We start from the raw sequence: 15,791 nt of genomic DNA on the forward strand, positions 1-15,791 counted from the left end.
TTTAAGCCGAGCCCACATGGAGAGGAACTGGCCAGGCTAAGAGGCGGGAGAACACCCTACCTAGCAGAACCAACAGACATGAAGGCCGTTAGGTAGAAAAAGCTTCCTGTGGAGACCGAACTGGAGCAGCCAGTCCAGCGACGGTGAGGGGAGCAGGGAGTAGGGTCGGGGCGGCGGCATAGGCCTGAGGAGGAATGTGGGCTTTGACTGTGAGAACGACAGGGCAGCTACTGAAGGCTCTCACGTCACACGATGACAGAACCTGACACACATGAGGCACCCTGGGTGCTGCACGAAGAATCACGGGGGGCTACTGTCGGGAGGGCTTGAGATATATGTGGAAAACTGTTCCAGGCTGCCACTTTCTCCATGTTGACAAGCAGTCTTCAAGACTCACAACAGAAGAGCTTTTGGAAGTTTCGTCTCCCCCGAGCGTGACTGAGCTCGAGAGGGTGCTCGCCTACGCTGACGCAGCACCCGAAGCTCAGGGTATCACAGTCAGAGAGCCGTGCTCATCTTCCCAAGAGCTGGGGGGGGGGGGGGGGCGCATTATTATTAACAGTGATGCTAGCGAGCCTAATTAAACACTCCGGACATTACAACTGAAGTTTAGCAACACAAAATATCAAGTTCAAAGGGACCTCAGATAATGCACAGACGCAACTCATTCCATTCCCATCCACTAGCCCTGCCAGCCCCACATCCTGAGACTAAAATACGAAGTCCTGATCGCCCCGACCCGACGTGTGACCTGCTTCCTGACACTCAGCCTCCTGCCCTGCATGCCGGCGACATTGGCTGCCTTGCTGCCCACGATCGGCCACGCGTGCTCCTGACCCTGCTGCAGCCTGGAATGTCTTCCAGCTGATGCTCTTCCAACAGATGTGCACATGCTTCCTCCTCATTCGGATCTCTGATCACAGCCAGCTTCCCTGACCACCCCCTGCACGGGCCACTGTCGCTGGTTCTTAAATGCCTATGCCGGATATTATAGTACTGTCTCTGAGATCCAAAGTCCCCTTCTACTCTGCTCTGCGGTACGGGGCTGGGGCACTCCAGATCATACTGCTGCTCTACGGCCATCCGTTCCTCGCCCGGCCTCGTTTTCCTTACAGCACTTAGCACTCCCTAAAATACGGATGTCGATCTCCTCCCAGGAGCACATAAGCTTCAGGAAAGCAGGGATTCTGTCCCTTTTCCTTTGTTTCCACAAAACCTAAAACAGTGTCCAGCACATAGTAGGTGTGCTAACAGTAGCTGAGCACTTAGGTGCACCAGACACTACCCTCAGTGCCTTACATGTACTTCATGGACTCACTTCAGCCTTACTCCATCCACTCATCCACTTCTACACAAACCCCCATACGTCAGGCACCGTGGCAGGGGCGGGTGGGGGGTCCACAGCTGGAACAAGGCTTACTTCTGATCCCCGCAGAGGGTGGGTACCAAACCACAGGGGCACTGACATAGAAACAAGGGGCACAAGGAACTGTCTGGATGGTGTTGGGCTGCAAGTGGACAGGGGGACCCACGGGGAGAGAGGTCAGTGTGTGCGGGGGAGATGTCAGGCAGGCAGAGAGGGAGACGCTCCCCACAGAGGACAGCGACTTACTACAAATGCCCGACCTGCAGGTCACTGTTGGAATGACCGTACGCCGTATGGTCCCCGTGAGGATAATCCTGAGTGTGAAAGGGAAAACAGGAGCGCACCAGGGGCTCCCTGCACACCGGGCATCCGGGCCGTGGAGCTCTCCGGGCTTCGCATCACTGCGAGGGGCAGCCTGCCGCCACCCGCACACAGTCAACGTCTCCACAGTGAGCGTCTAGCATATGTCTACTCTAGTTTTCAAAGGAACGTAGATGCTATTATGATAAATATACATTTATTTAAAACTGTACTGAATCTGCAAGAGCTGTTTCTCCAGTATCGCTAGGTTTCCCCAAAATACGATCATACGAATACTCCACTATCAACTGGAGAGGAGCCCTCGAGGTACAGAAGTTGGGGACGGCTGGCGTAGCCACTGAAGGATGAGGAACAGAGAGTCTGCGTTTTGCATGGGGTCGTCTGTGGTGGCTGGCCTGGGCGCAGATGCAAGAACCTGGGTGGTCTGGGTCACAGTTAAGGGAAGAGGCAAAGAGACTCTGGGCCGAGGCCAGGTCAGTGGGTAGGAGGCCAGTGGATCCGAGGAAGATTTACTAGGCGACGAGGACTGGCTGGCTGAGGAGGGAAAGGAGGAGGGCCCGGGGTCCAGGGCACGGCAGGCACAGGTGTGGAAGGACAGATGTTCCGGCGTCGGGTCAAAGACAGCACGGAAGTTTAGGACATGACAGATGAGGAGACGGAGCAACTTGAAAGAATTCAAACTCTTACTTTTCTGTGAGAATTTAAAAACAGCACCAGCTATATAATGGGCATTTGAAACATACTCATCAAAAGTAAGGAAGGCCTGCTGGTGACAGAGCCCCAAATTAAGTATCACAATAACAAAATTATTACTGTGTTGAAAAGGTTAACTATCTGGCAAATAAATTCCAAAAAAATATATTCTCATAGGACACGCATACAGAAATTCATCAAACTTTAATTTTATTTCCTTTATGAGGTACAGAGGGGTAATTTTATTACAGACCTCAATTTACCAAAATATTAGATTCAATTAAAGGAGACCAAGTTAGGTATAGGTCTGGATTAATCAATTTACTTCAAGGAAAAAGGAGGGGTAAAAATGGGTAGTAAGTTTATTTACTGGTTCAGAAATTCAAAGGAAGTTTTTTTTTTTTTAATTATTTGGTTGGTCAGTATAAAGGGGCAAGTTCAAAATTACAAAATTTCATTGATCCTGTGCCTATTACTTTAATACGCAGTTAGATGTTTCCCGAGGATACAGAAGAGAGAGAATAGTGTACATGATTTTTTAAAAGAATTATTCATTTCAGAGAGAGAGAAAAAGAGAGCACGTGTGCAGGGGGAGGGGGGATGGAGGGTGGGCGGAGGGAGAGCAAGAATCTTGAGCGCACTCGCCCCTGAGCGTGGAGCCCAACGGGGCGCTCATTCTCATGACCCTGAGATCATGACCTGAGCAGAAATCAAGAGTCAAACACTTAAATGACTGAGCCACCCAGGTGCCCCAGTGTAAATGATTTTGTACTCTGTTTCAAAGGTTACTGAAAAGGTATGGACAAAAGTGAAAGGCTACAATCTTATTTTTGCTATAAATATTACATAGGGGCAAGTACAGGACCCTGTCCACAGTATATGCCCAACAGACAGCACAGATTACCCTACTAATGTCTGGGCTGCAGATATGAACAAATATAGACCCTGCTCTCAATAAACACATCACCAGACTTCTGTATGTGCGTTTACATCACAATGGCTAACAGTTACATAAAGCCTTCCGGGCGTTAACACTACTCACTGTGCTAAGCACTTCACATATATTTACCCATTTAATTCTTAAAACTCCATGAGGTGGATACTATTACAATTCTCACTTTATATAGGAGGCAACTGAGGCACAGAGAGGTTAAGTAACTTGCCTAGGTCACACAGCTAGTAATTAGCAGAGTTGTAATTCAAACTAAAGCATCCTGGCTCTGGAGTCTATGCTCTTAACCACCACCCACGGGACCTCTCATGTCACAAAAGGGAACAGAGTTTAGGAGAGAGGATGTTTTTTTCCCCTTAGTTGATGGAGAGGAAGGTGATCTATGAACCAAATCTTGAAAGCCAGGATGTGGCCATGGGGAGGCAAGAGTGGACACTCAGGAAGTAACAGAATGGAATCAGGAGAGAGCGAGCCTGTCTGGAGAAGAGTCAGTGGTTCAATGTGGCCGGCGCACAAGACAGGTGGAGCAATGAGTTCTTGGTGGGAATCCAGCACTAGTCAAAGGAGTTTCATTCTGTAGCCACTGGAAGGGCTGGGCCTGATGTAGATGAATACGGCAGTATCTCATTAGATGGAGGAGAGGGGGAAATGGGTTACCGAAACGAGGCAGAGAAGCCTGCCTTATTCCTCTCTGGCTCCTTAGTGCTGTGTAAGAGGGAGGTGCCAGTGCATTTCTGTTGGACTGAATTTTAAGAAAGGAGCAATGGCAGAGTGTAGGCGCTGGCAAGGACTGGAAAGAGGAGATGGATCTGAGAGGTGAAACTGTCAGGAAGAGCACAGCATCATCAGAGCCTGGATGAGCAGCAGACATTGATGGAAACAACACAGAAGGAAGAGAAAATGAGGTGGAAATATGAAAGAAACCACGATTAACACTTGTCCTTACAATGCAGTTTGAAAGGACAGAAGTAACGCTCTGGAGACCAAATGTTCCATGACTGACACTTTGTTTTGATAAAAGAAACCAGGGCGAATGGACTTTTAGAACCATTTGGTGATAAAATCTGGAGAAACTAAAGGAGATTTTTAAGTAACAAAGGATGGCTTTCTGAAGTTCTAGGATCTATAAGGAGAAAGGGGAGTCACTGGGACATTCAGTGCAGCGGCCACAGACTGAGGCAGGCCGGAGACTACAAACTGAAAGACAGGAAGACAGTGGCGCCATCTAAAACCCCAGGAACAGACTGCTTTCACGTGACGGGCACTCAAAAAATGCTTGCTTGCGTGGATCTTGTTGAATTGATCTGACCGTTTTAATCCTAATCTCCGGGAAGGAGGGAAGGAGGCCGGGAGTGGGAGGCCACAGGGCCGAACTGTTGCAGTCAGAGCCAGAGACGAAGGAGGACCAGCAGCTAACCACTCACTGTTATAGCTGAGTTTAGGAACAAGTGAGAATCAGAGACACAGAGATCAAAATATTGGCTTTATCCTGATGACTCGACTCAGGTGGTCCCCGAATGGTGCCTACAAGTGTGCTCCGTGTCCCCGCTGCATGAGCCTTCCCGAGCTCCTGGCCGGCTGTTCCTTCTCTTCGCCTGCTCCTCCAACTGCCAGCTCCTCGAGCCCGTCCGCAGGGGGAGGAGCAAGGGCTTTCTGCTTTCAGATCACGCCCCCGGGCTGTCCCCCATCTTCCTCTGGGCCCACAGACACCACCTTCTCTCGGCCTCCCTTCGGCCTCCCACAGGTGGAGGCCCACCTCCTAGCTCTGCCCCCCCCCGCACCCCCCAGCACCAGGGCGGCCCCTACAACACTCCTTCTCTCCCCTGCACCACGGACCTTTACAGAAGCATGGTGTGTACGCGGTGCCCAGAGAGCGCTGGCCCACAGTGAACCCTACTGTCACTAATGTATTAGTCACTAACAGCATTTTTTCCCTGTCTACTAGATCTTTCCCAGCAAATATGGTGTTATTTCTCCCAACTCGAACAAAACAAAACAAAACCTCTCAACTCCATGTCTCCTACCAGCTACTGCTAATCTCTCCCTTCATTTGGGTAAAACTTCTCCATGTTCCTGACCACCGCTTCCTGACTGCAATCCAGACAGGCTTTACTCTGCTCACTCCACCGCTGTCCTCGCTCGCCGGCTCAGCCCTGACCCAGTCCCTGTGCACACAGCGGACGGAGCCAATGACATCCCCTCCCTGACCTGGGCTCCTCCTCTGCCCTCCACGACTCCACTCCTGATTTCCTCCTACCACGCCCGGGGCTCATTTTCAGGCTTTTTGTGGACACCTCCTAGTGCCCCGAACACTAAAGATGGACAGCTCGCAGCTCGGTTCCTGCTTCTCTTCGCTGTCAACACTGCTCGCCGGATGAGTCAGTCTGGTCTTGTGGCTTTAGCAGCACAAATACCAGTTTTATGCTTGTAAGTCTCAAACTGCCGTCTCAGCCTGAACCTCTCCTAGAACTTGAGACCCAAGTACCTAACTGCCTGCTCAACAACTCCACCCGGATGTTGAATTCGCCTTGTGAACGCCCCACACGCAGCCTGCCCCCCCCCCCGGACAGCACTTCTGGTCCTTCCTGCCGCTCAGGTCCCACACCTCAAGTCCTCCCAACCCCTCTTTTTCTCTCCCAGCTCCCGTCTAATCCATCGACAAATCTCTTTGGCTCTACCTTCAGAGTATTTCCAGAATCTGAACTCTTGTTATCACATTCACGGCTACGTCTCTGGTCCACAGCACTGACATCCCTCGCCTGGACTGAGCTGTAGCCTCCCAGCATGTCTGCTGCTCCAGCCGATCCCCACGGACCTGCCATGCTGATCCTGTTTCAAAGGAAGTCATGTCCTATCGCTCCTCCACGCAAGACCTTCCCATGGCTTCCTACCCAGCAATAAAAACCAAGGTTCTTGCAAAAGCAACAAGATCCTTCAGCTGACCTACAAGAGCTGGCTCCTACAGTCTCTCTGGGCTCATCTTCAGCAATCCCTCATCCTTCCTGCTGCCATCACACCAGCCCCCTTGCTGCTCCTCCATCAGGATCTTTATACCTGCAGGCTGCCTTCTTCTGGAATGTTCTTTCCCCAGATATCTATATAAACTGATCCCTTACTCCTTTCAGGTGTTTACTGAATGTCCCCCTCTGAATGAGGCCTTCCCTAACCCTCCTTTATAAGACTGTTTCCTGACAGGTGCTATCTACTTCCCCACCCCCCTGAAAGCACTTATCCAGCTCTAACATTCTACACAGTGTACTTTTTAATTTTGTTTCTTCTCTGTCTTCCCCCACAAAAATATAAGTTCCACAAAGGCAAGGACTTTCGTCTGTCTGTTCACTGCTGTATCCCACCATCAAGAGCAACGCCTAGGATTTGGCGGGCTGATAAATCAGTAGATCGTAATCATTTTTTGAATGGCCTGACTCAGTGCATGCAGAACAGGCTTGACATACAGCTGCAGCTGTGCTCCTTAGAAGCCCCTCCCCCAGTTGATTTTATCCCACCCCCAAGATCTGCAGGCGCTTCCAGAGCCTTCCTTCCAGAGCCTTCCCCGGAAAAGCCACTGCCTCTATCCTCATGACAGGTCCCTCCCAAGAGAAAAGGGAGGAGTGAGCTCTGGGTTCTCAGTCCCAGCCACCAGGTAAGCCTCCTTTCCTCTCTGGATAAGGCACCTTCCTATTCCCCAACCCCAGCTTTCTGGGGGACAGTTGGAAGGACAGAAGGAAGCCCCTGGGTTCTTGGAAAACAGATGGCCCTACCCTCAGTGGAACTTGGAAGAGTGCGAGATGAGTGTTTTCCTATCCCAACACTCCCTAGCTTCTCGTTTGCTTACCTAGTTTGGCTTCACATGGTAATGCTAGGTAATGCTAACAGAATGTGCCCTACATAAGGCACGGGCTCCATCCCTCCACCCCAACCCCCCAGTCAAAGCAGGGGAGAGCGAGCGGGGAGAAGGGGGGCCTCCAGCCTTGGGCTCCTCCCTAACAGAAGCGATCTCATCAGAAATGGAGGCGAGAGGGGTCAGGGACAAGTAAACAAGAAAGGTACTTACTTCCAAGTGAACATGCACCCCGTGGGCGGAACGGACCTATAAATGACTAATTCCAAGAACATTAGATTAACATCCTCCTACTCTATATTTTGATTTAATAGAAACTCAGCTCAGTGAAACTGAAAAGGTCTAAAGGTTAATTTGATAAAACTGATCACTCAATTAAAAGGTGATGTTCCTTTAGAAACATTATACATTAACCTTTTAAGCTGGAAATTGACGAAACCAAAGAAGTTTTCCCCTCAAGTGGTATTGTTTTGTTGCCAAGACATTGCAGAAAAGGTACATCCACCAGAAGTGGAGACATTATTTTTAATTAAAATCATTCAAGAGATCCAGCCAGAGGCTACCTCCGTTGCATGCTGTTCTGCTCTAGTAAAATGTCATTACTAAAAAAAATTAAATGGGTCAATAAAGTCTGAGCTCTACATTATGGAAAAAATTACAGCTTCCTAATTATGTCAAACTAACATAGCTTTATGGGTCTGAAGGCAATTTTTCTTTCAATTCCACATTCGTACTCCATCCAAAATGTTCCCGGCCAAGGCCAGCACACTGCACTGGGAGGCAGGAGCAATGAACAGGCAGGCTGCAGACCGTCCACCATCGTCTGGAGGGGGACTTGATGGGAGCCAAGAAGGGCAGCCCTTCTCCATCCGGAGAGACGCAGATCACTGAGAGGATGCCTGCTCCCCAGTCCTCATGTTTCTGCATGAATCAGCTACCCCGGTGTGACCCCAAGTGCCTTCTTCAGCCCCCTGGCACGGAAGAAGGGGGACTTCTCTGATCGGTAAGCTGGCAGAGGGAACCAGGCACAGACAGGGACATGCACACGCACCCCGCCATGGCTCCCTGCTCACTCTCCTCTTCGAGATCTGCTTGCTTACAGGCCCTGCTGCCCTCCTCTCTCTCATATGCCAGAAAGGGGGCTGCCCCTGATCTCTGTGCTCCAGGGATTGCGACCGTTCAGTGGCAGGAACGGCTGAGTGAGTCTAATTCCAGAGCCTTCGATAAGGCTGCCCACTCTCAGACCTAAGCTCTGCCTGCCACCCTAGGTTTTACCGGTGATCAAGTTGGTCACTCGTCCATCTCCATCATGTTGATCTGACCCCTGCAATCCCACCTCTCTCCTCTCTCTCTCCTTCCCTCCCTTCCTCCCCCCACTCTCTGGCAGGTTGGAGAGGTGTGCTCTTTTCTAACTGCCCACCCCTATAACTTCATCATAGGTCACATGGGGTCCAGTCCGGTTACCCTTCACCAAGGGCCTTCTCTGTGTCAGGAACTTGCACACATCTCCTCTACTCCTCAGAAGAGCATCATCCACATTGAAAAAAGGAAACGAGCACGAGATGTGAAGTGAGCTCTAGACACTCACATCACTAATACCTGGCAGAAGTGAGGCTGAACTTTGGTGTGCCTGACCGCCCCCCCTCCCAAGCCCCTGCTCTGGCAAAGGGACCACAACAGGGACAGGAGTGGAATGCAGAATGCATGAGCTGGCAATGGGAAAAGGAGTAAAAGACTGAGTTTCCATAATGAGGTGACAGATTCGTCAAGACTCAGAAAGCCTCAGGAACTAGATTTCTACCTGATGCTCAAGCCACACAACCAGTAAGTGGCAGAGCGGGACCCGCCCCGGAGATCCCGCGCATCAGTCTGAGCGCCCGCTGCCCGTAGCTGGGAAACAGGAAGCCCTGGGCCAGCGGCCGGCTGTCCTGGGTGACATCAGGGAGAGGACTTGGAGTGCTCTGCAGGCACGGACACACAGTGTGTGGGAGCTGAGGAGAAGTACATGCCTGAATATCTCTATTCTAATCACAAGTTTGAAACTATGGCAAAGTTCCAGAACAGCACCCTTATACAATAATCTTATAAATGCATGGAAATGCATTGCATTTCAATGATACTGTCTTATGGGAATCTCTCAACTAGCTGGTGAGGGATTATCAACCCCTCTGTTTACAGCAGGACTCCGCAAGCTTTTTTTGCAAAGGGCCTGATAGTAAATACATTCAATTTTGCAGGCCATGTAGTCTGTCACAGCCATTTAGCTCTGCTGTTGTAGCGAAAAAGCAGCCAAAGAGAACATGTCAATGAATGGGTTTGGTGGTGTTCCAATAAACTTTATTTAGGGACACTCGAATGTGAATTTAAATTTAATTTTCATATGTGATGAAATCTTGTTCTTTTCCCCCCGCTGTTTAAAAACTATTCTTGGTTCACAGGCTGTACAAACACAGGCAGCAGGGTGGACTTGGCCTCCAGGTGGTAGTCTGTTGACCCCTGGTTTAGAGACGACACTGGGTTTTACAGATTGACTTTCTCAGGTTCACGAGGCCAATAAGGGAGTGGGGTGGCCTGAACTAACCAACATTTAACATTCGCCTTGTTGGATGCCTTTTCAAGGCCAAGGGAAGTGAACAATGGATTCCCATGAAGGGCCTCTACAAACACTCATGTAACCTAAGTTGTCGGGTACTCCAGAAAGGAGCTGGACAGAGGAGGTTTATGCCAGTTTTGTTAAGCTTTCCAAAATGTCTACATCTTCCATTTTTATGGACTATAAAATTAGTACTTGCTATCCATGTATACCTCTGGAAATGAAATTTACACTGCCATCTAGTGTTGAGCTATTATTTTAACTGAAAACTTAAAAATAAGGTCTTCTTGGTACTATTACTATGCACTAAGAGTAATTTACTACATTCCAAAATTATATGATGAAATACACTTAGAAGTGTAACATTGCCAATGATGACATTTCATATGCCCCACCGACCTTCTCATTAATTCACACAGGACACTTGAAGTGCAGTCCTATGGAAGACGGGCTGCGCCATCGCCAGGTGCAAATGGAGCTCAGGGAAGCGCAGGGGACAAGGCATCTGCACCGTAATGCCCCTGCATCTGCTGAGAGCTGGAGTCTACTCCAGAACCCATTTTGGAAGTCTCAGTCAAAATGCTTTCCTCCTTTGAAAAAGCAACCTAACCAAACCCTCTCTAGATGCAAGAGTTTACACGACTTGCATCGTTCCATCGTCTGTTCAATAGCATGTACTGAGAAACTGTCTCATTTGTGTCTACATGTTTCACAACATCCGTGGTACATACAGAGATACAAACATGTAGGAGCAACAGCACGGAAGATCACACTGGGGATATCGTGACCCCAAGGGCATGCAGGCTAGCAGAGCCTACCCTGGATACGAGAGCTCCCTCCTGCTCCGCAGACACCACCACCAAACTGATCCTCCCCAAGACAACTCTGAGTTAGTAAGTAAAAAGTAAGGACAAAAGGCTCAAAAGGAACATATGTATGGGAAAGAATTTAGTCACCGAAGCCACAGTAAAAAGTACGCGCTTACCTATATGCATTAATATAATCTTTCCTGTGTTCCAGAAGAAAATCTCTCAGTTTGCCAATGTGTGAAATCTAGAATAAAAGAAAGCAAAGAGTTTATATAGACAGATGTTACACTCACCTGCAATAAATTTTAAATTAATAGAGGATGGAATGCAGGTTGTAGACAAATTTTGAAGCTACACATTGGACAACTTCAGTTTTGGGTTCTCATATATAGCTGAGCCTTGAACATCAAGGCAGGGGTAAGGGTGCCGACACCCCCCCCCAGAAAATCCTTATATAACTTCTGACTCCCCCAAAACTTAACTATTAGTAGCCTGTTGACCAGAAGCTTTACCAATAACATAAGCAGTCGGTTAACACATATTTTGTATATGTATCATATACTGTATTCTCACAATAAAGCAAGCTAGAGAAAAAAAATGTTACTAAGAAAATCATAAGGAAGAGAAAATCCATTTACAGGACTGTACTGCATTCTCAAAATAAAATCACGTATAAGTGGGCCCACACAATTCAAACCCATGTTGTTCAAGGGTCATCTGTCATCACTAGCTTGTTGATTAACTTTCCCAAAGTCACCCGCATTCCTGGGCCTTGGTCTCTCTTTGACAGTTCCTTTTTCCTTGTAAGTGTTGTGATACGATCGAACATGTTAGGAAGAGATGATCTCTAAGGAACTTTGAGATTAAATGAGATAATGCATGTCTAGTAACTATACAGAATGTGCTCGATAAAGGCCAAATCCTTTTCTTATCTAAAGGATATCTAAAATTTTATAGACAAATACTCTTTCTTCCGAGAATCCTGGGGATGGATTCTAAGGCTGGAAATATCAAGTTTATAGACAGGGCCCCACAGAGCAGCACAGTTAAAAGCTTCACGGGCAACAAGGGATACCTACAGAGCAAACCTCCATCTTCCCAAAGGCCTACTTGCCCAGATGAACAAAAAGGACACAAAGGTACAAAGGACTCGTCATGGCTGGTATCTAGTGTAATAAAACCCTACCCCAAAGCACCTGCCTACGTGTCAGCATGTGGAGCTAGGGATTACAGAATAAGTAAAATAAAATAAAAATAGGTAGGAAGGAACCTACAACCATGGTTGACAAAGACAAAAGTGTTTCCAGAAGGAAAGAATGATTAACTAAGCCGGTGGCCTGCTCTGTCCTTTGACCACTGCTCACGCTAGCTTCCTCCTAAGGCCCTTTGTACTTATTCCAAACGTACATAACCCCAGCCTTGAAGGGTCCGCTGAACTTTCATCTTTTCCATGAAAGTTTTTCTGTCAAGGCCAACTCAGGCTAATTTTCGCTTTGCTTTCAACTTAAAAGCACTTCTGCATACCACCCACGTGGCACAAAGTTACACACGGCCCTCTGGCTGCTCCATCAGTGGGATTATGAACCATGCAAAGAGGGGCTGGGCTGCTGCCCTGCAGTTCTGAGCACAACACGGAGCACAGAGGGTGGGCACTAAGTATCTGTGGAACAAGTATGTGTCTAAACACAAAGATAGTATTTATCACAAAGGAGACATTCAGCATTTGGCTGCAGATAGGTCAATAGGAGTTCAGTTGAATTTCCCACGAAGTCTAGATAAATAATAAATACCGTTCAGAAAAGTACCTTCAGGCATTTGAAGAGCAGGACTCAAACTAAAAATGAAGTATGGCCATAACATTCACTCACTTACTGGGTAACAAACAAGGGTTGAGAGTCTGCCTGAGATCCCTGGCCCTATGAGGTACTTTCTCTCCCCTATCTGTGGCCCTGTTGTGGGCACGGACAGCACAGTTCTCTAATATTAACCAGTTTGGGAAAGTGAACCTCACAGAAGCTATGTGATTCATCCAAGGAGACACACGCAGTGTGTGGCAGAGCTTAAAAATAAACTCAGGACAGTCTGACTTCAAGTTCAGCATATTTTTCTGTATAACAAAGCTGCCTTCCTTACACCTTATTCCTATTTTCCACTTAAATGCATTATAAAATCTGACTCTTAAGGCTGTGGGGAAAATATTTAAGGGAAGTACAAACAAGGTGTTTACCGCACCACATATAAGATTTGATCGTTACTCTCCTGTTTTAACTTTCAATGGTTTCTATCCCCTTCCCCAACCCCTACCTACAAGGGGCCAGGTAGACAGCACATGAGTAAAGCAAGGGAAGTGGATGGCTGTAGTACATTTGGCAGTGGTGAATTCTGGATAAAATACGCTGCAGCCAAAGGAAGCAGCTCTGCGGCTGATTTGCCAAAGGGCAGCCAACCGTAACCTCTGGGCCTAAACAATGGGGTCAAGTCCAAATTCCCACAGAGCACTCAAGGCCCTTCACGGTCCAGCTCCAAAAGTCCCGTGTGGCCTCAGTCCCTGCCACACTCCCTACCAGGCTCCAGGCTCCAAGTCCCAAGGCTTCCTAACACGCACACCCAGACGGTTCTCCCTTTCCCTGGAATACCCTACCCACCTCCCTCCTTCGCAAACTTCTCTTTCAACACGCTCTTTTCTTCCCTACTCTGCATTCCCAGGCACGGCCAGACCCCACTCACCCACAGAATGTGGCACATATACCCATTTCAGCACCCCTTCCTTCGAGAGGGCTGCAACGACTCATTTCAGACTGACTTGCCTTCACCAGACGGCCAGCTCCTAGAAGGTGAAGGGTCGTTTCTCTTTCCTGTGCTTGTCAGGCACAGTTCTTGGAGCAAAGGAGAGACTCAAAAACTTTCACTACATGTTGAATAAACAGTGGGTACTGAATAATCGCCAAAGGATTATATTTACTGTTGCAGACAGAGTAAAACCACCCTCGCCCCCAAAGTCATCCAAGGTATAATCCCTGGAACCTGTTACTGTATTATGTGACAGGGCAAAGGACAATTAACGTAGCAGATGGAATTAAGGTTGCTCATCAGTCGACCTTAAAATAGGGATAATAATAGATTAACCATCTAGGTGGGTAGGCCCTGTATAATCACAAGGGTCCTTAACTGTGGAAGAGGGAGGCAGGAGACAGAGGCAGCATGACACAACGGGAGAAGGACTCAATCCAGCACTGCCTGCTTTGAAGACGGAGGGCAGGAGCCAGGCAACGTGGTCCGCCTCTGCAAGGTGGGAAAGGTAAGGAAATGGATTCTCCCCTACTGTCTCCCCAGAAAAGAACATGGCCCTGCCAACACCTCGTTTTCAGCCTAGGAAGTCCTATTTTGGACCTCTGCCTACAAGACCATAAGATAATAAATTTTTGTTGTTTGAAGCCACTGGATTTATGGTGATTTGTTACAGCAGCAAGAAGAAACTAATACAGCTTGTCCTAGTTTAAGCTGCTGTGACAAAATCCCACAGGCTGTGTGGCTTGCAGTAGGATGACACAGTCCCACAGTTCTGGAGGCTGGGAAGTCCTAGATCAAGGTGCCAAGAGATCCGGGGTGTGGTGAGAACCCTCTTTCTAGTCTGCATACAGCCCCATGTGGTAGAGAGGTGTCACCTCTCCCAAGTCTCTTCTTAAAAGGGCACTAATCTCATTCATGACCTGATCACCTCTCACAGGCCCCACCTCCCACCATATTATACTGGGGATTAGGGCTTCAACATATGCATTTGGGTGGGGGGTGGACAAAAACATTCAAAGTAGGTTGACAGGTTTTTGGGTTTTTTTTGTTTTTTTTACGAGCCATAAAGTTTTCCATAAAAAGTTTTAACAAGCCCAAAGGCTAGATCCACTGCCCACTCCCTCACTGCCCTCCACCCCCACCTTTAACTAGCTGGGGTCTACCAGGATGCCATGGTGCAAGGGGATGAGTGCCAGCAGCAAGAAGGCCCCACACGCATCTCAAAAAACATAATTGAGGTTTCATGTGAAGTATAACAAATGTGATCCCAATTTCTTACATTCTGTAATGGCAAATTTCTATAAAATAAACTTATTAAAACAAACTGAAGCTTGTTCAGTATTAAATGGAATTCTTGGTAAATCAAGAGGTATTAAGTAATTACCGACTTAACAATATCATCTGTATAACTCAATACTTAACGTGAGTATAATGAACGAAATAATATTTCAAAAGCATAAATGAAAATAAATGAGCATTAAGATTTCTGTAGGTATTTGACAGCCTTGAAATTCTATTAGATTCCTAAAATAAATACACACACACACAAATCACAACAAATCAATACAAAAAAAATCAATAGGTCTTTGATTTATCTAAATAGACACCCTTAAGTCCCAAATAGCATTATATGATAGCGGGCTATCTTCATCATGAGCGATTTGACAGTTTAATCACATGACCACCACTATCTTTGTAAAGATCCTTGGCCAAGCTCTGTTTACTGTTGTGCTTAGTCCCATTTTTGACAATAAACTGCCAAAAATAGTATATTATATTTCATATGATTCTGATATGGCCTTTATGTATTCAAATTTTTAGAGGTTGAGTACTTGTATGCTTTCAATTTTAAATGCTTCTACACATAGTGCTAGTTTTAAAAGAACCACCTGTATGTGTGTATCCAAAGAGAATCCCTCTTACTTTTAAAAGGAAAAAGGCCATTCCACTGTCAAGTCTGACATGGAAATCAGAGTAAAATGAAAGTTTTATTGCCCTGTAAAGATCTAAAACTAGTGTCAATTTCTTAGTCTTGGAATCACTGAATGACACGGGGAGGAGAGTAGGGAGAGGGTCCTGGGAGGAAACAAGAGGTCAATGGAGAAGTCTGTGGGACCAATGGGTGACTAAATGCAGGGGCTAAAAACAGGGAGCATTCTGGGGACTAAGCCACGCTGTGGGGTGAATCACAACCTTGGGCAGATGAGGGACACACCGTCTTCATAGCTCTGTGCCTTCATGACTGCTCTTCCTCTGCCTGGAACAGCTTTCTCTATTCCAACCCCATGCCACCAGAAGAATTCCTGTTCATCCTTCCAGGTTCCAGTTAAATGTCACCTCCTCCACGAAGCCTTCCCTAACACCTTCCTTAGTATTTTATAAATACCCGTCAGCACTTTCCACAGAACATTAGAAGTATTTATCTG

At 47.4% G+C, this 15,791-nt stretch overlaps 1 protein-coding gene across 2 annotated transcripts in view; it reads right to left on the reverse strand.

The window, feature by feature from the left end:
- STX18 (syntaxin 18) overlaps positions 1–15,791 on the reverse strand; it is a 116,289-nt gene that overhangs the window by 35,356 nt on the left and 65,142 nt on the right. The window contains exon 2 of one of the 2 annotated variants that reach the window (XM_008685754.2): positions 10,752–10,819. The exons of the other annotated variant lie outside the window; for it this stretch is intronic. Coding sequence (XP_008683976.2) covers positions 10,752–10,819 — 68 coding nt within the window. The remainder of the gene's footprint in view (positions 1–10,751; positions 10,820–15,791) is intronic. 2 annotated transcript variants of the gene reach the window in all.

Source organism: Ursus maritimus, unplaced genomic scaffold (genome assembly GCF_017311325.1).
Source record: "Ursus maritimus isolate PB19 unplaced genomic scaffold, ASM1731132v1 scaffold_8, whole genome shotgun sequence".
Classification (NCBI taxonomy): Eukaryota; Metazoa; Chordata; class Mammalia; order Carnivora; family Ursidae; genus Ursus; species Ursus maritimus.